Source organism: Crocodylus porosus, unplaced genomic scaffold (genome assembly GCF_001723895.1).
Source record: "Crocodylus porosus isolate Cpor-Errol unplaced genomic scaffold, CroPor_comp1, whole genome shotgun sequence".
Lineage (NCBI taxonomy): Eukaryota > Metazoa > Chordata > Crocodylia > Crocodylidae > Crocodylus > Crocodylus porosus.
This window is the reverse complement of record NW_017728948.1, coordinates 34,071,345-34,092,914: the sequence shown is the minus strand read 5'-3', so window position 1 is coordinate 34,092,914 and position 21,570 is coordinate 34,071,345. Positions and strand designations below refer to the sequence as shown.

General features: G+C 41.5%; 1 protein-coding gene and 1 long non-coding RNA gene across 2 annotated transcripts in view; one reads left to right on the top strand and one right to left on the bottom strand.

Annotated features, from left to right (window-relative positions):
• LGI2 (leucine rich repeat LGI family member 2) overlaps positions 1-12,045 on the top strand; it is a 31,112-nt gene extending 19,067 nt beyond the window's left edge. The window contains exons 7-8 of the mRNA XM_019552720.1: positions 5,563-5,727; positions 10,700-12,045. Coding sequence (XP_019408265.1) covers positions 5,563-5,727; positions 10,700-11,517 — 983 coding nt within the window. The 3' untranslated portion in view covers positions 11,518-12,045. The remainder of the gene's footprint in view (positions 1-5,562; positions 5,728-10,699) is intronic.
• A 5,386-nt stretch (positions 12,046-17,431) lies between these two features.
• On the bottom strand, positions 17,432-18,530 carry LOC109321977. Its single transcript, XR_002104254.1, has 2 exons — positions 18,302-18,530; positions 17,432-17,981 (listed from the first exon to the last, which is right to left on the bottom strand). It is a non-coding gene; the product is annotated as an uncharacterized LOC109321977 (long non-coding RNA).
• Between the last annotated feature and the right edge of the window lie 3,040 nt (positions 18,531-21,570).

The window sequence follows — 21,570 nt, the reverse complement described above, 5'->3', positions numbered from 1 at the left end:
TTCCTGCCAAGGCAGGGGGTCGGACTAGATGATCTACCTAGGTCCCTTCCGACTCTAGCTACTATGAAACTATGAAACTATGTGAGTATGTTGTTTTGAAGGTGTAAAGCAGTATAAACCATAAGTATTTAGGGTATTATTCTCCCTTCCTACTTGCTGATGATGATTCTGCTGTTTGTTCCTTTCTTTATCCTGTCCACATCAGTTTGAGAATTGGTCACATTAATCTTCAACATCACTTTTCCCTCTTTATCATGCCTGGTTTATCAAAATCTTCAGTGATTCCTGCATTTCAATGATCTATGCTAAACATTACAGATATAATATGGGTAACTCACAAAACACCTTTGATAGCATTAAGAATTTGCTTGGTAGGATTTGCACCACAGTGGCTAACTTGCTATACTGATGCAATGAAAACAGTAGTGAGATGTTATACAATTAAATAACACACTTCCTACTACATCAGATGATTAAAATAGTAAGAAATTTAATAAGTATTTTTTCTCTTGTTTGCGTTTTTTTTTTTTTTGCATTTCTCACAGTGAGGACAATTAAAGCAGAAGAAACAGTTTCATTTTTGTTTTCAGTCAATGTTTGTTTCTTTTTAAAAAACTGCTTCCAGATTTTGTAAAAGTCTATTTTTATAGGGCCTGATTCTCATGGTTACTCAAACCATTTTACACTGCTCCAACAGCATAAATGAGTCTTAAAATAGGTGTAAGTCTGGCAATGTATATAGCTCTTAATGGCTAGGGACAGAAGTTATACATAAACTGGTTTAAATGATCAGAAACTGATTTAAACCTGTAATAGAACATAAATTCAGTGCAGATAAACCAGTTTCAAAATGGCTGAAACTGGTTTAAGGTAAATCTGGTTGAAAATAGTATCAGACTTAACTGACTTGGGTCAAACTGGTTTATTCAATGTCTGTCCCAGACCTTTTCCAGGTTTAAGTTGAACCAGAGTCCCCCAGCATCTTGGATGCTTTGCAGCCCTTGGTTGGGCTGGGCTGTCTGCTGCAGAGACCGTGGCTGGCTCTGCCCCTCTGCTCCCTACCCAGAGCACCGGCGGAGACTGTAGGCATAGCAGGGTCTGTTTGGCTTCCCTCTGCCTCACCCCCTCACCACTTGCTGCTCAAGCAGGGATTCCTTCCCCTTCCCCCGCCCCCATCTTCCACAGCATGGACCCCAGCCCCATGGACCATAGCCAGCCTGTGGTATGCTAGCTAAAGCTGAAAGGTGTCTCCAATTTCACTGGGACAGGACAAAGGCAGACAGGACAGTGTCCCCTTAGGGCTTTTCAGAGCTAATCAACAGGTCAGCTGGTAACGTCCCTCTGTTCCTTCCTTGGAAAAAGCTGTTTAAGAAGAGCTTGAACCAATGAGAGAGGCTTTTCTTTTCTTAAGGGGCTGCTAAATGCTGTGTTATCAGCTCCCTGATGGCTCCCTTGTGTGCTAGGTTTGCTGCAGACTGTATAAGGAAGCAGGGAGAGAGAGATTGAAAAGCTCAGTATCATCAACAGATGTATGCATTCCACACCCCAACTTTGCCTCAGAGTGCTAGCTGGGGGCCGGGGTATGGCAACACGCCCACCCCTTAAGCAGTGAGCAGGGAAAAGCCTGGGACTGTGCAGGCAGGTTGGGGTTTAAACCTCTCCCTAATCAGAGCATCCTGCCAGGGCCTGGCCATGCCCCCCGCCTCAACTCAGCAGTGTGGGAAGGAAGGGAGGGCTGCTCTACAGTCCCCCAGCTTCTAGCCTGAGCCACTGCAGGCATGTGCCTGCATTTCCTCAGTTCCGAGAGAATGTCTGTACACCTGCAAACTGGTTTAACCTAGGCAAGCTAGACCTAGGCAAGTATGCAAAGATTGACTCAATTCAGGCTCAGGCTTTTTGAACATCTGTCCCAAGTAAATATGGTTATATACCTAGGACTAACTATTGCAAATTAGAGAAGATGTGAAATTAAAATGCAGCACCCATTCCAAACTAATCCTGTGTGAACATACTTGTTTCACACTGAGTAAATTGTGTTTAATCCACTTCCAAATTGTATGGAAAAGGTACTCTTAGGGCATGTCTTCATGGGGAAGTTACTGCCAAGTATGTTAGGGTATGATTTTTCACAAAATAGCTAATCTGCACTGCATCCCTGTGTAAACACTCTTCAAGTATAGTAAAGATAAGACAGCTTATTCCAAAGCATTGCCACTCCAGAATACCACTCAGGAGTAATTTAAATTATATTTACTGCAAGTATTCACATGGGGAGTCAGTGCTGAATAGTTACAGCACCATGAAGTCATGCACAAACTTACCTTGCAGTAAATTCTCCATGTAGATAAACCTTTAGCAAAGCATAGCAGAACAGCTTTTACATCTGCTTTTCTGTGCAATTCTTAAAGGCTTGCCTACACAGGGCCACTCAGGAAAGTTAATCCAAATTAATTAAACATGTGAATCTAAGGCTAACGCAAATTAAGGCTATTTTAATTGTGATTGAGCGTGTCCACACAGAAGTTTAATGTGATTTAATTAAGGTGATTTAATTTAGTGCATTTTCAGGAGTGTGTTCTTGTTCTTCCACTTTATGGCTCTCTTAAACCAGTGGTTTTCAAACTTCTTAGAGTTGCATAAACCTTTCAAATCACTTCTTCTGCCACACAATCCCTACCCTTATCCTGTGAGCTGATGCAGGGCTCGGCAGCCCAGACCAACAATGGCAATACTTTGCCTCAAAGCCCACTTCACCATTACCATCAATCTCTTTAAGGAACCCCTGATAACCTGTTGGGAAACTGCAATGTTCTGCAGAACACAGTTTGGAAACCACTGTACAGTGCTAGAGCAGTCAATGTAAAACAGGCCCATCTTGTGTAAATTTAGGGATATACTTGACTTGTTGGCATTTATTTACAGTTTAACTCTATATGAAGTACAATGTCCCATAGTCTAATATTTTCAATATGCAGTAAAAGTATTATGTCAACTCATTTTATCTTTTAATGCTATTTATCTACTGATTTCAATGAAAATATGATTGGTAGGATTTTCACTATTACTGATCCAGTAACAAAGGGAACTTTGTGTCAGCTGTGAATCAAAATACCTTGGTTAGCTCTGTATAATTGCTGAATAAGCTGGGGACCATGTTATCTGACTTAATTTACCAGCTTCAGATACTTGACTTGATGCTGTTTCAACATGGTTCTGAGGTCAAGACAGACCTCAGAACCTTTCATTGTCAGTGATAGATTTTTGATAAATTCTCTTTCACATTTTCAATTATACATTTTTCATATATTTTGATAATTGGTAAGACTATTTTGAAAATTGATAAGACTAGAGTTACTGTTCCATCCTGAACTGAATTTTTATGATTTATGTATTTGTTTATCTCCATGTACTTTGCTACAATTTTCTCCAGTCTTCATTTTTCCAGTGGAGTTGAAGATAATTCACTCTGTTTGAAACAGGATCTGCTACTTAAATAATGCAGGAGAGCTTTCCAAAAAGCTCCATGCTTTAGTTCTGGTAGTCCCCAGAAAAAAGGAGGCTCTTTTTCCCTTTTTTAGCTGTGGGATGGTGGACTTTTTGTTTATTTAATTTTAGCCATCTGGTTTACCCTCCAAGTGATCCTTGTATGCAAGCATGGGTATAAACACCTCAAAAATTTGAAAACAGTTAAGGGTCGCTCTGAAGAGGTCATGCTTTTACCTAGCTTTGAACTGCACAGAACGGGTGTTGAGGGGAGTGGTCGGGGTGAGGGCCTGATTTAAAAATTAACCAAAATTCATTAGCAGCGGCCTTTCCTGACTAAGCAAATTAGTATGTACAATATAGAATAGGTAGTCTAGTACATAGTGGTATCTCTGTGTCTATATGAATCTTCAGCCTTCTGGAGGAGTCTACATATAACTGTCCTGCTCCTTGTCTGTAGGTCTTATAACTTACCACCACAGTTTCCTTCAAAGCTCTGTTCACACTTCTCTTTATCAGCCAGCAGCTGTCACTAAGGTGTTCCTCCATACAAATTGCACTCTATGACTCTCCAAACTATTACTGAATCATAATAGGTATCAAATTCAGACCTGAGCCCTTTCAGCTTTGCCACAGATACAGTCAGTTCCAAGCTACTCACCTGGCCTGTTTTAGAATAAAATGTTTATGTAGGCAGAGTTTTCAGAGGAAATTTAGAGAGCCTATGGGGACGTGGTCCCCTAACTCCCTTAGGCTGATTTGAACACCTTAGGCTTAGAATCTAGAATAAGTTTTTCACCATATAACAGTGTCAAGGTAGGTCAAATATTAAGCTACACTACTTAAAAGTGCCCCTTTAAAATGTTATTTGTATTCTATTGATTAAAATCTCGCCTTCACAGGTATGGACTAGATGAGATGGGTTTAACCTCACATAGACTTAAGAAGAATTTCACTTTCTGTCTGCTTCCATTGCAGAGATGAGTAGGCTGAATAAATAACAGGCTGCAAATGCAGACAAAGGGCTCAACTCCTGCTTCAGATTTACATAATAACAAGATGCTACACAGAGCAAATAAGTATCTGTGTATCTAAAGTTACAGCTGAGCACAAAGTCTTGTTTCTTTGTGTGAAATCTTAACTCCATTGGAACCAGTGGTAAAATTTCTTCTGACTTAATGGAACAAATATTTCACACACTCTTTTAATCATCTAGCGCATGGTATCCATCTTTCTTTCTAAGCAAGACAGTAATCTGATTTCACAGATATCAGGAAAAAGAGTTTGCAGAATTTGCAGCGAACAACAATGGCCTGTCTTGGTCTCCTTGGTCCATCTACACATGCAGTGAATGTGACATGATAAACTCTGAATCAGTTTGCACCAGAGTACATGGCTCCTGGGCACAGCATCTACATGTGTGCCTGGGACAGGAGCACTTTGAGCCAGGGTGGAGCAGACCTGAGCTGGCAGGAGCCTTGTGGGGTCAGCCTGGGCTCCAGGCAGTGGCAATGCCTGGGCTCTAGGAAGTGGCAATGGGTAACATAGGGACTTGCTGGGGCATGAGTGCCAAAACTGTGGACCTGTGTGGCTGACCCTCGGAGCCTGCTGTCAGCCCATGGCTGCTCTGCCACAGCTCAAAGTGCTGCTGTTCCTGTCACCATCCACATGTGCACTGCAGTGCAGTAAATGATTCTGTTGTAAGATAGTGCTGTCCCTGACAGTACAATCTTATGGTAGAGTTAATTGATTTACTGCACCCTAATACAGTTGCATGTATAAAAAGTGACACTTCACTGTGGAGCTAATTAGTGACCTCAGTAGTAAAGTACATGTGTAGATGCACCCCTTGTGTACTGTATTTCTGAAGAGCAATTTATGCTGCATAGAGCAGAAGCTCTGTCTCCTGTTGCTGCATGCCTATTTGTCACTGATATGCCCTACATGACTCTTGATTAGAAAGAGCCAGAGGATTTCAAAATAAAGCCATTTTCAGTGTTACCAATTTAAAATCAGCAATATCAACAGTGGGGCATTATGCAGAGGACTCATCATAATGCTTTTTTAACATGTTTCTAGATTTTGTTGTTCATCAGATTTTGCCCTACCAGTCGGTTTCAGTGGATACGTTCAACTCTAAGAATGATGTCTATGTAGCTATTGCCCAACCTAACATGGAGAACTGCATGGTACTGGAATGGGACCACATTGAAATGAATTTCAGGAGTTATGATAACATCACAGGTATACACATGTCTGATTTATTAGTTAACTTGTGGGACTGTCAGTGTGTAATGGGAGAAGGAAAAATCTCACCTGGGAAGTTCAGTGTTACATAATGAAATGGCCACCTGATGCTGTTCTCTGCTCTTACCTCATTATTATTGAGTCTTCATTGAAGTCAGTGATGGTTATATCTGTATTGTGTCTCTGGCATGTCTCAGGAAGGGTGTCCCATCCACCCACTTCCATTCACATGCATAACAGCTAGAAAGAAATGTGGCAGTGGAGCTGCTCTGGGGATGTTCTCAGTGGCTGCCTTCCAGCAAGGATCCTGAGACCAAGTGCAAGAGGGCACCCCCAGAGCAGTTGCACTGTTGTATTTCTGGGTTTGGTGCACGTGAGTGGTCATGGGTGGATAGGGGCAAACCTGAGAGTGTCCCTTCAGGTTCAGGCAAAGGGTGCAATACAGTCACATCCATAATGCAATTAGAATGACTGCTCAGTGTAGTATCGTCCTAGAAATGCATGCTCTTTCAGTAAAAACCCAAAGAAGGCTAGCTGTTGTCTCTAATAATAGTCTAGTGGGTAAGCTGACAATAAGGAAATCTGGGACATCTGGGACACAGTCCCATTTCCTTCCCCCTACTCACCCCACTCTCCTAAGTCAGTGGTGCTGCTACATGCAGAGGTGGGGTGGTGTGGCCTGATGCCTGCCTGCCCACCTACCTGGTGCACCATGCCACTCTATGCCATACCACTCTCCCTCCCTGCCGGACTGTACCTCATACCCCTGTATTTCTGGGATGCTCATTTTAACCAGCTGGCCTGGCCTGGCCTCCAAAGTCTGGGACTGTCCTGGCTAAACTGGGACATATGGTCACCCTACTACTGGGGGAGACTTGTGTGGATTCTGATCCTCTCAATTACTGTGCAAGAGCTGAACCTGGCATTCCCAGTGGTGTTCCTCTGAAGTGGGGCACTAGGACTGTCCATGCACAGGAGTGTGTAGGATCAGAGCCTTGTGTTCAGGACCACACTGGAGATCAGGTCCAAGGTTCATTTAGTTCAGTATTCTGTCTCCAGTAGCAGTCAGTACTAGATGCTACAGAGTGCTGAGGCTGCACAGCAGGCAGACTATCAGGGTTAACATTAACTCATTAAAGTACTACTATTCTGGAAGCCTTCCCTCCTAGTATTAATTTTACCTAGAGACTAAACTGACCTCCTTCATGTTCCATGTGGCTTTTCCTTTGTACACTCGTCTAGAAACCTTAGGGTTAAGTCAGCATCACATGCTTGTTAAATCTCTCAGGCCTTCAAATATACAAATTACTACATATGCAAAATAAACACAGAGCACCAGACTCTACTCTCTGTTATCCCTGTGCAACCTCATTAAAACTGCTGGGGTAAAGAGAGCAGCATTTTGCCAAATTTGAATGAGTTTTCCTTATGTAAGGATAGCAAATATCTGTGCTTGAGGGAGGACTTTTCAAAGCTATCTTGTAGCTTTATGCAGCATGCTGTGGAAGATACCAGGGTTGAACCTAAGTGATTTTGCTGACCTTACATTTTTAGGGGACAGCATGGACTTTTGCAAAAAGAAATGGCATTAGAAGCAGAGGCACAAGGAGTCTAAAGAGTCTAAAGGGGTATCAGTCTAAAGAATATTTTAACCCTTCACAAAGCAGGATTTCTATATCAAATTCACAATGTTAAAAATGAGAGAATACCTCAGAGGGAGAATACCTTAGAGGCTTTCTTGATCACTGGGTCAACTGCCTTCATTTAATGAATTTATGTGCCTGGAGGCAGCATCTCTTTTTCAGGAATGGTTGTTTGGCACACTCCAGTGCCTAGTAATCCACCAAGACTGGGAAGCTGGTATGAAAACCTAAAAGGCTGCTGCGTTTGCCTGAGTATTTAGTCAAAATTCAGGCCCTTTCAGGGTTGTTTCCACAAGTCAGGTATACTCATGGCTCAATCTTCTTTACTTACAAAAATGTGCCTAACTTTCTATTTCTTAAAACACAATGGAAACAAACAACAGCAGTCTGCCATTCCAGCGAGTTCTGTGACAAGAAGCTCCATCCTTTTGCTTCCTCTCAAGATAACATTCACAATTGCCTCTGCTGGCTTATCCCTTCAGCATAACCAGCTTTCAACCCGTATTTGAGCCCATGTACTGGCACCAGGAAAATTCCTGGATTGGCCATATATCTCATCTAGCACCTCTGGTGACTGCCTCCATGTCTGTGGCTGTTTTTATAGCATTCTGAGTATAGACACATGTACCCTTGTTTCAAAATGGGAACATTTCAAGCCAGGGAATGATACAAAGGTAGCAAAATTACTCCAATTTGAGTACAGCTTCATCTAGTGTTAAAATTGGAACAGTCTTGCTACTTTTGTACCATACCTGAAATGTCCACAAGTGACTATTAGAATGAAACAGCTACAGCTTTTTTGAAGCAGGTCCAAATGTATATATGTCTGCACTCAAAGGTACTTGATAACTCCTTTTCTTGAGCCTGAAGTAAACTGTTTTAGACACTGTTTGGCTTTCATGAGCACTATAAATGTTTTTGGATGCAGGACCTCCCTTTAGTAGCTATTAGCACTTTTAAAGATCACTTTTGAAAAAAACATATTTACTTACTATTAAATATTGCATAGTCTGTGGAAGTGGGGATGCCAGGGAGAAGTAGGATCCTCAGACAAAGCTATCTATCTACTTGGAGAAGAAGGAAAAGCCGATGACCTGCCATGGGCAAATATGAATAGCATGCTCAGTTATACGTGTTTCAATATCACACTGCCAGAAGAATAATGAAATGTTGTCAGACCTCTGGGGCTAAGGACAGAAATTACACATAAACTGGTGTAAGTGATCAGAAACCAATTAAAATCTGTAAAATAACAGACGCTCAGTCACATAAACCTCTTTCAAAATGGCCAAAACCAATTGAAAATAAACCTGGATAGATGTATAATCAGACTTAACTGATTTAGGTTAAATTGGTTTATTGAATTTCTGTCCCAGATCTCTAGATTCAAGTTAACTCGTAGTCCCCTAGCATCCCAGGATGCTTTGCACCTCTCCCATAACACCCTCCCCCTCCCCAATGGTGGACAGGCTAGCTTTGGCCCAAGCTGTCTGCTTCAGCTGAGCAGGGAGGTAGGCTCTAGTGCTCTGCCCCTCCCCAGCTTCTGGTCTGAGTCACTGCAGGTGTGTGGCTGCATTTCCAGAATCAAAAGTGAATGTCTGTTCACTTGCTTATCAGTTAAATCTATGCAGCTTAAACTAACCTGCAAAGATTGAATCAGCCTTGGGACTTTTAACTGTCTGTACTTAGCCAGAGAGCCATGAGAAGGATATCATGTGGGGTGTCAGTGGAAGGGTTTATTACAGTTCAAGGGTTTTGTGAGCAAGTGTCCACAAAGCCATTGCTGGAGTCCATGTGGATGTGGTTTATTTGACTCTCATGCTAGAGCAGGGGCGGGCAAAGTTGGGCCCATGGGCTGGAGATAGCTGACAGTAGACTCCATTTACCAGCAGTCCCTGCCCACATGGCTGGGGCCAGTCTCCATAGAGACCGCAGTCACAGCTGCTGTGTGATTAGCTGTGTTGGGTTGTCATGGAGACTGGCCCCAGCTGTGCTGGCAGAGTGTGTGGCAGGGCAGGGGGGCTGCTTCAGAGCCACGGGGATCTTGCAGATTTTTTCTGGTTAGAATCTTGCGCCCCACAGCATGCAGGCTGCAGATCATGGCTCTGCCCTGGCCCTGACCAAGCTGCCCCCACCGCACGATCCTAGCAGCTCCAGAGCAGCCCCTGCCCTGCCACCTGCCCTGCCAGCATGGCTGGGACTAGTCTCCATGGCAACCCCAGCCTTGCTATCACAGGCAGCTGTGGCTAGGGTCTCCATGGAGACCAGCCCCAGCCATGCAGGCAGGGGCTGCTGGGAAATGGAGTCTAGCTGCTGGCTGGATCCGCCATTTTGCCCACCCCTGTGATAGACAAAATTCTTTTTTCCCCCCTAGGTATAGCATTTCCACAAATCAGTTTGGTGGTCTCCACCTTAATGTTATGTATTACACCTTAGCATTTATTAGTATGGCCCAGTCTGGCAATTACTGTATTCCTAAATATTTTGACTTTAATTTAACTATTTAAGATATTTGGACTCTTTAGAAGTTTATACTCAGTATTGCCTCTGCTGTACTCTCTACTGTTTCTATGCTTGTCATTATAGGTGAGGATATCCTATAACACAGGATGTGTCTGGGTCCTTAAAATTTGGATTCACGGAAAATGACCGAAACATTTTAATGAAAGCAACAGAAACAGAGTCAAGTTCAGCATTTAGAGATCATTTTGCCTTTCTCTTCTTGTTTGCGAATATTTTGTATATATTTCCATTGGCATTAATGGAAGTAACACTCAGACTTGCCTGGAACAAGAAGAGAGAGGCTATACTCCACTTGGTTCAGTTTGAATAGGTCCCCACAATATTTCCAAAGGAAATAACGTAGCATCACTTGAGTGGATGATTTTTCTGTTGCACCATAAATTGACTGGTTTTGATCATTTATATTTTAGGGCTATAAAATCTGGCTTAATAAATTTGTTAGACACTGTGGGGAAGAGCGTATTAGAAAGGTGTTTGGACAGAGGAAGGAGTAGAGTTTGGGATAAAAATAAATGGGCATTTTAGGAAAACATCACTTGCATTTCTTCAGAACCCTGCTGTTGCTTAATATCCAAAGCAGATTTTCCTTTCCTGTTGCTGCTGCAAAAATGTAGTATGCCTGATGCAGTCTGAAAAGAAAGCACTGCTGCATGTTGCCATGTAATAGAACAGGAAGATAAATGAGTAGCAGAAAGATAATAAAATGAGGGATGAGGAAGGAAGGGCACTTGGTAAATCTCCCTCTCTGTTTGAATGGTTGAACTGTATTGTACTAACATTTTTGCTTTTTCTTTGAGCAACAGGGCAATCCATAGTGGGATGCAAAGCCATCCTGATTGATGACCAGGTCTTTGTGGTGGTGGCACAGCTTTTTGGTGGCTCACACATTTACAAGTATGACGAAAGCTGGACAAAGTTTGTCAAATTCCAAGACATTGAAGTCTCTCGCATTTCCAAGCCAAATGATATTGAGCTGTTTCAGATAGACAGCGAAAGGTTTTTTGTCATAGCAGATAGCTCTAAAGCTGGCTTGTCTACTGTTTATAAATGGAACAACAAAGGATTCTACTCTTACCAGTCTCTGCATGAGTGGTTCAGGGACACAGATGCTGAATTTGTTGATATAGATGGAAAATCTCATTTAATCCTATCTAGCCGCTCACAGGTTCCCATTATACTACAGTGGAACAAAAGTACAAAGAAGTTTGTCCCACATGGTGAAATACCCAACATGGAAGATGTCTTGGCTGTGAAGAGCTTTAAGATGGAAAATACCCTGTATATTACACTCACAAGGTTTATTGGTGATTCCAGAGTCATGAAATGGAATAGCAAGCAGTTTGTGGAGATACAGGCTCTGCCATCTCGAGGAGCCATGACACTGCAGCCTTTCTCCTTTAAAAATAATCACTACCTAGCTCTGGGAAGCGACTACACATTTTCCCAAATATATCAGTGGGATAATGAGAAGAAGCTCTTTAGATTATTTAAAGAAATTTATGTGCAGGCACCTCGTTCTTTCACAGCTGTGTCAACAGATCGGCGAGATTTTTTCTTTGCTTCCAGTTTTAAAGGAAACACACAGATATTTGAACATATAATTGTTGACTTGAGTTTATGAAGGCTGCTGGAAGAATTTTTGCATACAATGACATTGCAAACAGAAAAAGACCAATTACTCATCTCCTCAAATAGGGTGCATCTGTGGAATTAGTAGGAAGTTTTCTGAATCTTAGAACTTGCATATTAATCAGGGATTGCATTTACTTGGTTAACTGCATGACATGTTCATTTTATCATTTTAAAGACATTTTAAAATCTGTAATTACTCAGAGGAGAGTGTAGTGCTTTAGGATCAACTCTGACATCCAAAAAAAACTATGTGGCTTTTACCCAGGAAACTGGATTAGACAAGACATCTCAGAGTTGAGAGAGAAGAGAAAAATAATAATGTCAAACCCAGAAACAATTATTTCCTCTTAAAATAGAATCTCAGTAACCTGGAGTTACTTCAGTCTTAAATACTGTATTCATTGAGGAATTTTGTAAGTTACCATCACATTCAGAAATGTTTGGTTTCTTGAGATTGGTGTCCAGCATCTCTGTTTGTGCTTTATAATAAAATCAAGGACCTGGTTTATGGCCTATTGATGCTAGATAAGTAAAATCATTAAAATTATTTGACATTTTTCTGTTTATTTTAAAGAGCACATGTGGATTTTAAAAAAATGCTCCTGCAGGTAATGGATGGACATTCACCTCTAGATCACAACTTTGGGACAAAAGTGACTGAAAATGGCTGTTAGCAGTTTCGTGGATGAGCTGAACTGAGTTGGTCTTAGTCTAGATATAATTTTTTAAACAAGTACGCACAACTGGCACTAGTTCACACCCTTACTGACAATCTCAGTCCAGTGGCCAGTATTTTAATGAGTACAGAAATTGAACTGTTCTCACCCTTAGTGGGGGTCCTGTTTAAATGAGATTGAAACATACTCTGGGTCACCAGGCACAGGAAAGTCTGCCTTGCTGCTGCAGCTCTTCTGTGCAAACACAGAGAACTTCGTTCCACAGAATTCTCCTTCCAGCACATCTCACAGATTCTTCAGTGGGCTAAATTCTCCATTGCTCTAACAAACCCCATTGACATGAAAGGAGCTGTGACTGCTTCAGGTCAGCACTGATGCTTTGCAGCTGACAAAAGGCTTTAAGGATGCCAAACTATACGAACTTTAGTGGATTAAGCATTTACTCATGAGACTAAAACATGTTCAGCAGTCTTTTCAAAGTGTTTAAGCAGAAGGCACACTATAGCATTCATTCATCACAAATGGGTCAGTTCCATCGTGCACAGAAACTCTTTCAGAATGAGGAAGAGGAACGGTGCACAGTCAGGTGAACAGAGTCTTTTGCTGGATGGCTGCTCTTAGCATGTGTATGAGACAAGTTTTATTATCACAGAGCCCTCCTCTGATTCCCCAGTAGAATCTGCTTCATTACATTTTCATACTGGATTACCATTTCATTATGAAACTGTTTCTGCTGCACTCTCTCCCTGTCTGATTTATAAAGCTTTGTAAAGTAAGCAGAACAAATTAAACTGTCAATACCTGTTCATAAGCAAGATTATCACGGTCTCTTTGCAGTGATGGAACCTAAATTTCAGTTATTACAACTCTACCTGTCTCTTCTTGGCATACAACACATGCCCAGCATGTGAACAAAACTCTTGGAGAGGATGATGCAAACACATGAAAACGTCTCTCTTTGAAATAATAATCCACATTGGAACTTGCAAATAATTGTTTTAATCAAATATTTTCTAACCTAGTAAGAACAAGGACATTCCTGTCCTGCCAAAATATAGCTAATTGTATTTAATTGGTAAATTTCAGTTTAGAATATTTTTCCATGTATTCAATTATCCCTTGTTATATTTTAAATAAGTACAAAACCTCTTGAGACTTTAAGGGAGCCAATCCTGAGCTCCCCTGAAGGGTGCTAAAACTCTCAATTCCCAGTGATTTCAATCAATGATTTAATTGAGGATGCTTGTCATCTTGTATGATGGGAACCTTAGATTCTGAAGGCTAGATTTTTTGTAGTTGGTTTTCTTAATAGCCCTCCTGGGATTAAGCTAATGAGTCCCATTTGACTAAGATATGATAACTACCTGGCTGACAGCCAACCGGATTTCAACCATTATTCTATTTTGCTTTATGAAGTCTGGGCTCTTAACGCACTATCTATATGGATACATCCAGCAGGCAGATGGTTCTTTAAACTCAGGATCTCTCAAAATAGATTTTTGTACTACTCCTGTCTCTGTATCCAGTGTGAACATGTAAATACACTTTTGTTTGTGGTCAAAGAGGATCCCCACTGTGCTAATTCTTTCAGGGATCTTGCCACTGTTGAAATATAAATAGCAAACTTCATTATTTGTAATCTCTATCACTCAGCAGAGAAGAGAATACAAAAACTGAAAACAATAAGAAAACCAGATCAGCAAATGATCTGAATGCAAAAGACAGGATAATGTGTGAGGGAGTTTGTCTGGATGGCATGTTTGGAGGGATCACAATTTGCCAGGAATGGAAATATTTGAGGCTTGGCTTTCAGGTTTGGTTAAAGTAAACTCTACAGCCTTGGGCACAATAAATAGGGCAAGGCTATCTACTGGGAGCTAGTTCATTTACATGGGCCCTGAGAAGTTAACAGATGGAAACAGATTCTGCAGGCGGACTGATGTTCTGCTGAATAGATTGGCTGGTCAGAGCGCTGAGATCAGCAGCCTTTCACAGCTTCTGCAGCGAGTGTATAGCTGGAAAGCAGCCTCACTTTTCTGCTGAGTAGTGCCCAACAACGTAATGAGATCAAAGCAACTAGGAGGGAGGTCAAAGAAAATCAGTTGCTGAAGAAAGGGGGTTACATTAAGCCTCCCCTTATTAAATGAAGGCAATGTCTGGAAAGGATCTTTATGATTCATAGCTCCATTACCCCTACCCAAAAGCACTGCTCTGTAGCACAATCATGACAACTGACATTAAAAAAGAATGGGCAGGGGGAAAAAGGGCATTAAATGTTATTGTGAAGTAATCAAGCATCTAAAACATAAAGAGCAAAACTTAGTTAAAATACAATGCAAGTTTTCTTCTTTCTAGCCAAATGCAGCTATTGTATTATCTGTAGCTGTGTTATCTTATTAGCCTGTACTCTTTAATCTAACTTTGTTTTGGAGTAGTAAATGAACTATGCACACCCCATAATTTCACTGCAATGATCAGAAATTGGGGAGGACAGTGACAAAAGATAACATGCCATTTAGTACAGTTTTTATGTATTAAAATGCATAAACTTATGTAAATGCAGTAATTTATATAAAAGGACATTTAATACAGAATGCAAGCTACAATGGAGGCATTTCGAGGCTGCATATATATATAACTCTTTTTCGTAAAGAGATAATGAAGTATCTATGCTACTAATACATATATGTACTCTTTAAGTATATTAATAAAAGTAGTTAATGAGATAAATAATGATGCACTCTGATTGTATGTTAAAATAGTGATTGTTCTTCTCAGAAAGATGAATAATCCACTAAAAGCTGTGGAAATAATGCTCTGCGGTAGATTTTACAGGAAAACTCCCAACCAAAAGTTGGGTTTCTGCAGATTTTAGTGGGAATAGAGCCTATGTGTGACTCTTCACATCAGCCAAAGAGTTCTTTGTTCCCTTCTACCATCATCTACTGTAGACCTTGAGACCAAACCCTCCATTGTGTCTCTGGGTACAACAGACCCCAAATAATGATGTTTGAATGGCTGAACTGAGCATGTGCCAGAAAAAACATGGACGGGAGACCTCCAAGCAACTGATGACAATCACTCTTGAAATAAAGATTTGTTTTGTGCTTTTGTTTGCATACACAGGGCTGAGAAGCATGCAACTGACTTTGCATAAGAGATGTCTTAAGGGAGGCTTGTTAGCCCCATCTACACTAGGACTGAAAATATGTAAAGCAAGAATGGAGAAACCAAGAGTTTATAGGGAACTATCTTCTATTGTCAAGGGGATGGACTAGATGATCTAATAGATTTTTTCCACCTCTAATTTCAGGTAGTTTGTTTATTTGTTTTTCTGAGGGGATGGTGTTTTGGTTTGGTAGGTTTTTTTCTGCAGCTAAAGCAGAAAACACCAAGGGGTTATTTTGACTGATGTAATCAGTACAAGTAACCTGGATGCTACTTAAGTAAGATCTTCAAGTCTTTCTGTTCTGTTCCTTCTTTTTTCATTCTTTCCTCACACCCCCTCTAGTGTCATCATATGAACACTGCTGCTACTATTTTGGTTTATCCAGCTCACATTAAAAGAACTCATCCCCTTTTTTAAGTTTTTGATTTTTCAACCTGTAAAACCCATAGGCAGATGTCTTAAATTTTAAAATAATGGAGGTAAGTAGTAATTGATTCTAAAATTACCTGGATATTTAGATCTGAAATCTACTCCCCTCTGATACGCTGAATTTTATTTCATCTTCAAAATTTCTCAGAAATAACAAGAGAAAATGTTGGTATATCATCATTAAATAACTTTTATCAAAAAACCTTACTGTTATTCCTTGATAACTCTAGCTTTGCTTTCAGTGGTGTAGAATTGTTCCCTTTCCCCTGCTTTTTGGTTTCCAGTTATGATACTTTATGATCACAGGTTTCAAAATGTCACAAATGTCCTTTATGGTAACAGACTTAACTGATCTCCTGTTGCCTCATTTTTCCTTAGGGCATCATAATTTGTAACCAGCTCCTAAGAAGTCAAGCACTGCCATTTCTTAAGGTCTGATTATTTAAGCAACATCACAGATCAAACATCAGGTTAAATCAAACCAACTTTTTCTGTACAGCACAGTTGCTTTGGCTCCTTGCAAGCCTCAGCAGCTCTTTCCCAAAGACCCAGGTCCTGTTGGCTGGTGTTTCCTCAAGCCTTCCTCCAAAAGCATTTTCTCTTGTCCCTCATTGCCTTCTCATTTGACTGGTGCAGAAGGTCCCAGTCATACCAAGAAACCTAGCAAGAAGAGTTACCTTGAGAGGTACTTGATTAGTGGTTTCCAATGTGCCCCTAGGCTACAGCAGTCTGCCAAGGGTGAGGGTCAGAGTAGCTGATGAAATCGTTCCTTTGGACCTTCAGCCTAGCTGGTCACATGGTGCTAGAGCCTCTTTCTTGTTTGCAGCTGCACACCATGCTGAGGTACAAAAACTTTCCTAGTATTTTTGTTCGATGTCACTGTCATCTCCACAGGTATGCTATTCAATCACAATTGTAAAGGAAGGTGTCGTGTTCTGTGAGATCATGGATGGGAGGACAAATATCCAAAAAACAATCTTTAAGGCAGAGATTCATATTTGTTCTGCTTTAAAGGTTTTTTTAATTAATCTTTTCAATTTCTTTCTTTACTCACTGAGGAACAAGCCTTCAAAAAATATCTAAACGAAGAGCAGTGGGAGTGGGACACCTTGGAAGTGATGCTATGGGAAAATGGGCAAATTCAGAGTGATACAAGCAATCAAAGGACTTGTTGCCGGTAGCACCACTGCTTAGAGTAAAATGCCAAGGCACAACAGCTGGGCTCTGAGAGGTTGCTCCTAGGCTTGACAGGATGGCACATTTAAACTTGATATGTCCAGGGAATTTCAAGTGTGAAGCAGCATGGTTTGCCTAGTAGACAAGAAGATAATCATTGGATAAATTGAGTGGAAGTGATCTGGATCTCAGGGACACCTGAGAAAAGGATATTATAGTAGATAACTACAGGCTATACACAATGGGAAAGAAAGAAAGGATCAGATTATCTAAATATGTAGAAAGAAAAAACAAGATTTGGTAAGAAGGGAGATTTGGTAAGAAGGGAATATACAGGGCATGTATTTTTTAATATGGATGAATGTTCCAGAGTGACCGAAACTGGAGATGGAGCCTACTAAGTATTATTACTGCATAGCTATTAATTAAAGTGGCCTCTATCCTTTCTTGAGGTCATATAGAGAACAGAATCCATATCAGTCTTCTTTTTAGCATCACCCTAGTTTATGCTTAGTTAAGCTATGCAAGATTTGCACACTTTAGCAAAATGCCCTTTTGATTACATTGTTTGCAATTTGCATTCTGAAGGGTGTGTGTGTGGGGGGGCCAACAACACACTGAAACAGTTTTGTAGTGTGGCCTGCATTTCTGTTTTATCTATAGTTATGGGCTGTTGTTCTGAAGATCATTTCTATTTACTGTTTGCACATTAGTACTAGATTGTTTCAGAAGTGATGATTTTCTAACTTTAAGGGCTGCTTCAGTTCTTTTAACTCACTCAGCAAGTGAATCTCATCAAGGGTTGACTCATCCTCCAGTTGCAGGTGTTGTAATTATTTCTCCAATTCATTCTGGTGAATGCAAGTTCAATGGTTAATAAAGTACTTGCCATCCATTACTGGTCAAGGACGTGACTCCAAACTTTACATGTACAATAGAGATATGCTGGGTGGATTGTTGTGTTATCCCTTCCAATCCTGTCAGTCCACAGAAGTAGCACAGCTAGAGTAGGATGGATAAAGGAGCATGAATGAGGGTTTAGATTTAATCTAGTTAAGACTGAAATAATGATTACAACATGGAGAAAGGGAGCAACTAGCAGAATTGGAAATAATCTCAATATTTCTGACCAGTGGCATGTGACTGTCATCAGTTTCATCAGGAAGGGGTCTTGTTGGATCCCCAGCAGCTCCTAGCACGTGGGTAACAATGGTTTCCAATTATACTTGACATCATTTGTGGAAAGAAAGCAGGAGGTTTTTGTTTTGGAGGCCAGAGTAATCACAATCACTCAAGCCTTTGTTACTTCAGGGCATACTCACTGCACAGGGGTTACATCTTGATGTCCTGATAGTGCCAAGAACACTTATAAACATCTTAACAGACGTCTACACCCACCTACATAAACAAGGCATAAGAGGAAATATATTCATATAAAATGTAAATAAAAGTATTTCATGTTCCAGGTCAAATCAGTTCCAAATCGTATTGACTGAGCAGAACTGAGTCGTTCCAAAAAACATCTTGATTGAGCAGGCAGAACTCAATCATTGTGAACACCACGTAGGGCGCTACAACTGGCAAACATCCTGTCTCACGCTGTCACCCTGGGACTTCAGATACTCCCAAATCCATTGGCAGGCATCTTACGTGCAGGCTCAAGCCTGGAGGTTTGGGGATTTGGATGCCCCAACTTGATCTTAGCCCACAAGAGGCAAAGACACTTGATCCAAGCCAAAAAGCCAGAACTTTATTTCTCTCCCTCTTGGGGAGAGGCAACTGGGGATGATACTGGCAGGCACAATTTTCTCTCTCTCCCTCACTGCTGGAGGAATTGGCAGGTAAGGGAGTGAAGAGAGGGAGGAGCAAATACCACTCTCACAAGAGGGAGGGCGGAGCAAGCATCCGGCTACCTAGGATGGCTCTGCATTCTTCTGTATCTCCTAGTTTAAAAAAAATAAATCATGGACTGGCTCAGTAGTGTAGCAATGCAGCAGAGCTTCCAGGGTATAGGGCAGCAGCAACTTCTGATCATTGCTGCATAAACCAGCAACTTTTTGTTTTGCTCCCCCTCAAGTTATGTCACTGGCCTGGCTGCTCCCTGCTTCTCTGTCCTGGTCTACAAGTGAAGAGTTTTGGGAGCTGCAGGGGGAAACAGAGGCACCCTGAGGGGTATGCCTACCTTATGAATGGGCTGCAGAATAGTCAGCTACAGGACAACAGTTGATTAGGCCTTTGGGATTCAGGAGCCCCACTTCGTAAAATCCTGCATCTGCTTCTGGAAGTAGCCAGCTGCACTTGGGACTCCCAAACAGATAGGGTGTTAAGGACCAAACCTTACTCCAGAGACGAAGAGCTACTGGGGTAGCTCCCCCTACATAGAGTGGGAATGCAACTGAGTGAGCACCCGCAGACAGCTGAATTCCTAGCAAAGCAGAATTTAACAAAACGAAAGGAAATATTTCATGTAGGAAATGAGAGGAAGTCTACTGACACAGGTGAGACAACTGCCTTTGCCAGTGTTGCTGCAGCTAATAAGCATTTATGTGTCTCTCTCTCCTGGGAAGTGGGCAGCTGGTTAATGATAAAGGTGCTCTCCTGTATTTTGTCTTTTGCTGATGCTGTCTACAACCTTTTTCTGGTGCGAGCTAGTTTGTGACAGCCCCTTGCTGCAAATCCCTGCTCCCAGCCATGAGTGACTGGTGCCTCCTGAATATGGCGGGGCACTTGCAGAAGCCACCAGCACTGCCAGGTGGGCACCAGCTCTACTGACAGCATCAGTGTCAGCCAACAGGGGATGGCACTGGACCTGTCAGGTGGGTGTGTGCACCCCCTACCAGTCACCTATGCGCCCAGTTCCTCTCCCTACCCCAAGCAGTTTGTGCTTGCCCTCACTGCAGGTACCCTCTTCAGCAAGGGTGACAGCAGCAGGGATGGCTGCAGAGGGGGATACTGCGGAGGTGACAGGTGGTTTGGAGCAGCGGTGTTCTGCCACGATCCCTTGTCATCCTAGGCCAGGTTAGATTTTTGCAAACTGAATCCAGCTACTTTGCAGGCTGTAAGTTATCCACCCCAATCTGGGTTGATCCAGTTGCACACTTATATGTTTTCATATCTGGGCCAGCTCCAAAGGCCTCCCACTGCTGGTAGGTTAGAGTTGCCTATTACCACCGCCTCATATGGAGCATACAGCTTTGGCATGGGGGTCTGTCTTTCACTTTGATAACTACCACATTTTGCTGATTGAACTTGTATTCTAGTGTCAGCAAATCAGATAAAAAATCCTCTGTTTAACCTTTTCCCCAAACCGTTTCATTGTTGGATGCTCTCCCCTATCACAGTACCATGAAGATGAGTAGCAAAATGTTTAGTAAAAGTATCTCTGTTCCCCCCGTTACTTACCATTTCTCCTTTCTCCTAAAACACACACTCTTTTGCACACAGATGTTGATTGTTTATCAAGCAGGCACATAAAACATCAGATCAGTTTCTGCAGGTGTGGTGAAATACAATATTTAGGGTCATGACAAATGTAGGATTAAACCAAACTTAAGCTCTTTTCAATAACACACAAGGTTATGGGCAACCTACCAGTACAGAAACTGCTGGATATTCACTGAAGTTCCTAAAAGTAAACACAAAGCTTTGGATTGTATTTACCGTTACAAGAGTGTTTGAATTTAACACCAGTGTGCTTCTCCTCCTGTGGTGATGAAATACAGCAAATATTTCTGCATTTTCTTCAGTAATATCCATTACAATTAGACGTAAGAAACTATTTTTCTAGCAGTAAAGGCGGTTTAGCTGGAAATTCAAGAGAATTATGTTTCTGCCTCTGGTTTGACTCTCCCAGTCAACAGATGTTTGAAGTGTTGCTGAGGTAACATGTTTCTTTTGGGCACAGTAAGGATACAGTGAGTCTTATAGAGATCAGCAATGACTTGCTGACCAAATTGAGGATGAGACACTGACTTGCTCCACTGGCAATGCTGTCTGGTCCTGCTTCGCTGAATATTAAGGGAGACGGTGGGGTAATAATTACACTTTTCAGGAAACCATGGGATGAAACAGTTTCCTCTGCTTTAGGATGTCCTACCCTGCTGTTGTGTTCTAGTGCAGATGAATATATAGATTCAAGGTAATGCTGGCAGTACTTAGTGCTAAGCTTAGTCAGCTGGGCTTGAATAACTTCTTTCGTCAGCATGTGTCTGAGGTGTCATCCAGTCTTCTGGGCCCAGATGATACCCCTGCGATGCAGACACCCTTGTTTTTTCCTGACTCTATAAATACAGATAAGTCAACTCAGCAACAGAGGTATTATACAGCAGGACATCAGGGTCACAGGAATTTTGGTTTTGGAAATTTAATTTCAGTTTTAATTTGATTAAAACCAACATTTTCATGAGTTCTCGTCAACTGGAAATTCCAGGAGAATGTCAGTTGTGAAACACTGACTATGTTTCTCCAGTGAAAACAAAGGGGCTCAGATTCTGCAGCTGCTTTATTGTCACTTTCCCAGCTACCAGCAGCTCTGAAACTGATAGTCTTTTTTATTTTACCAAGAAGCTGCCGGGTCTCCCAAGGTCTCTGG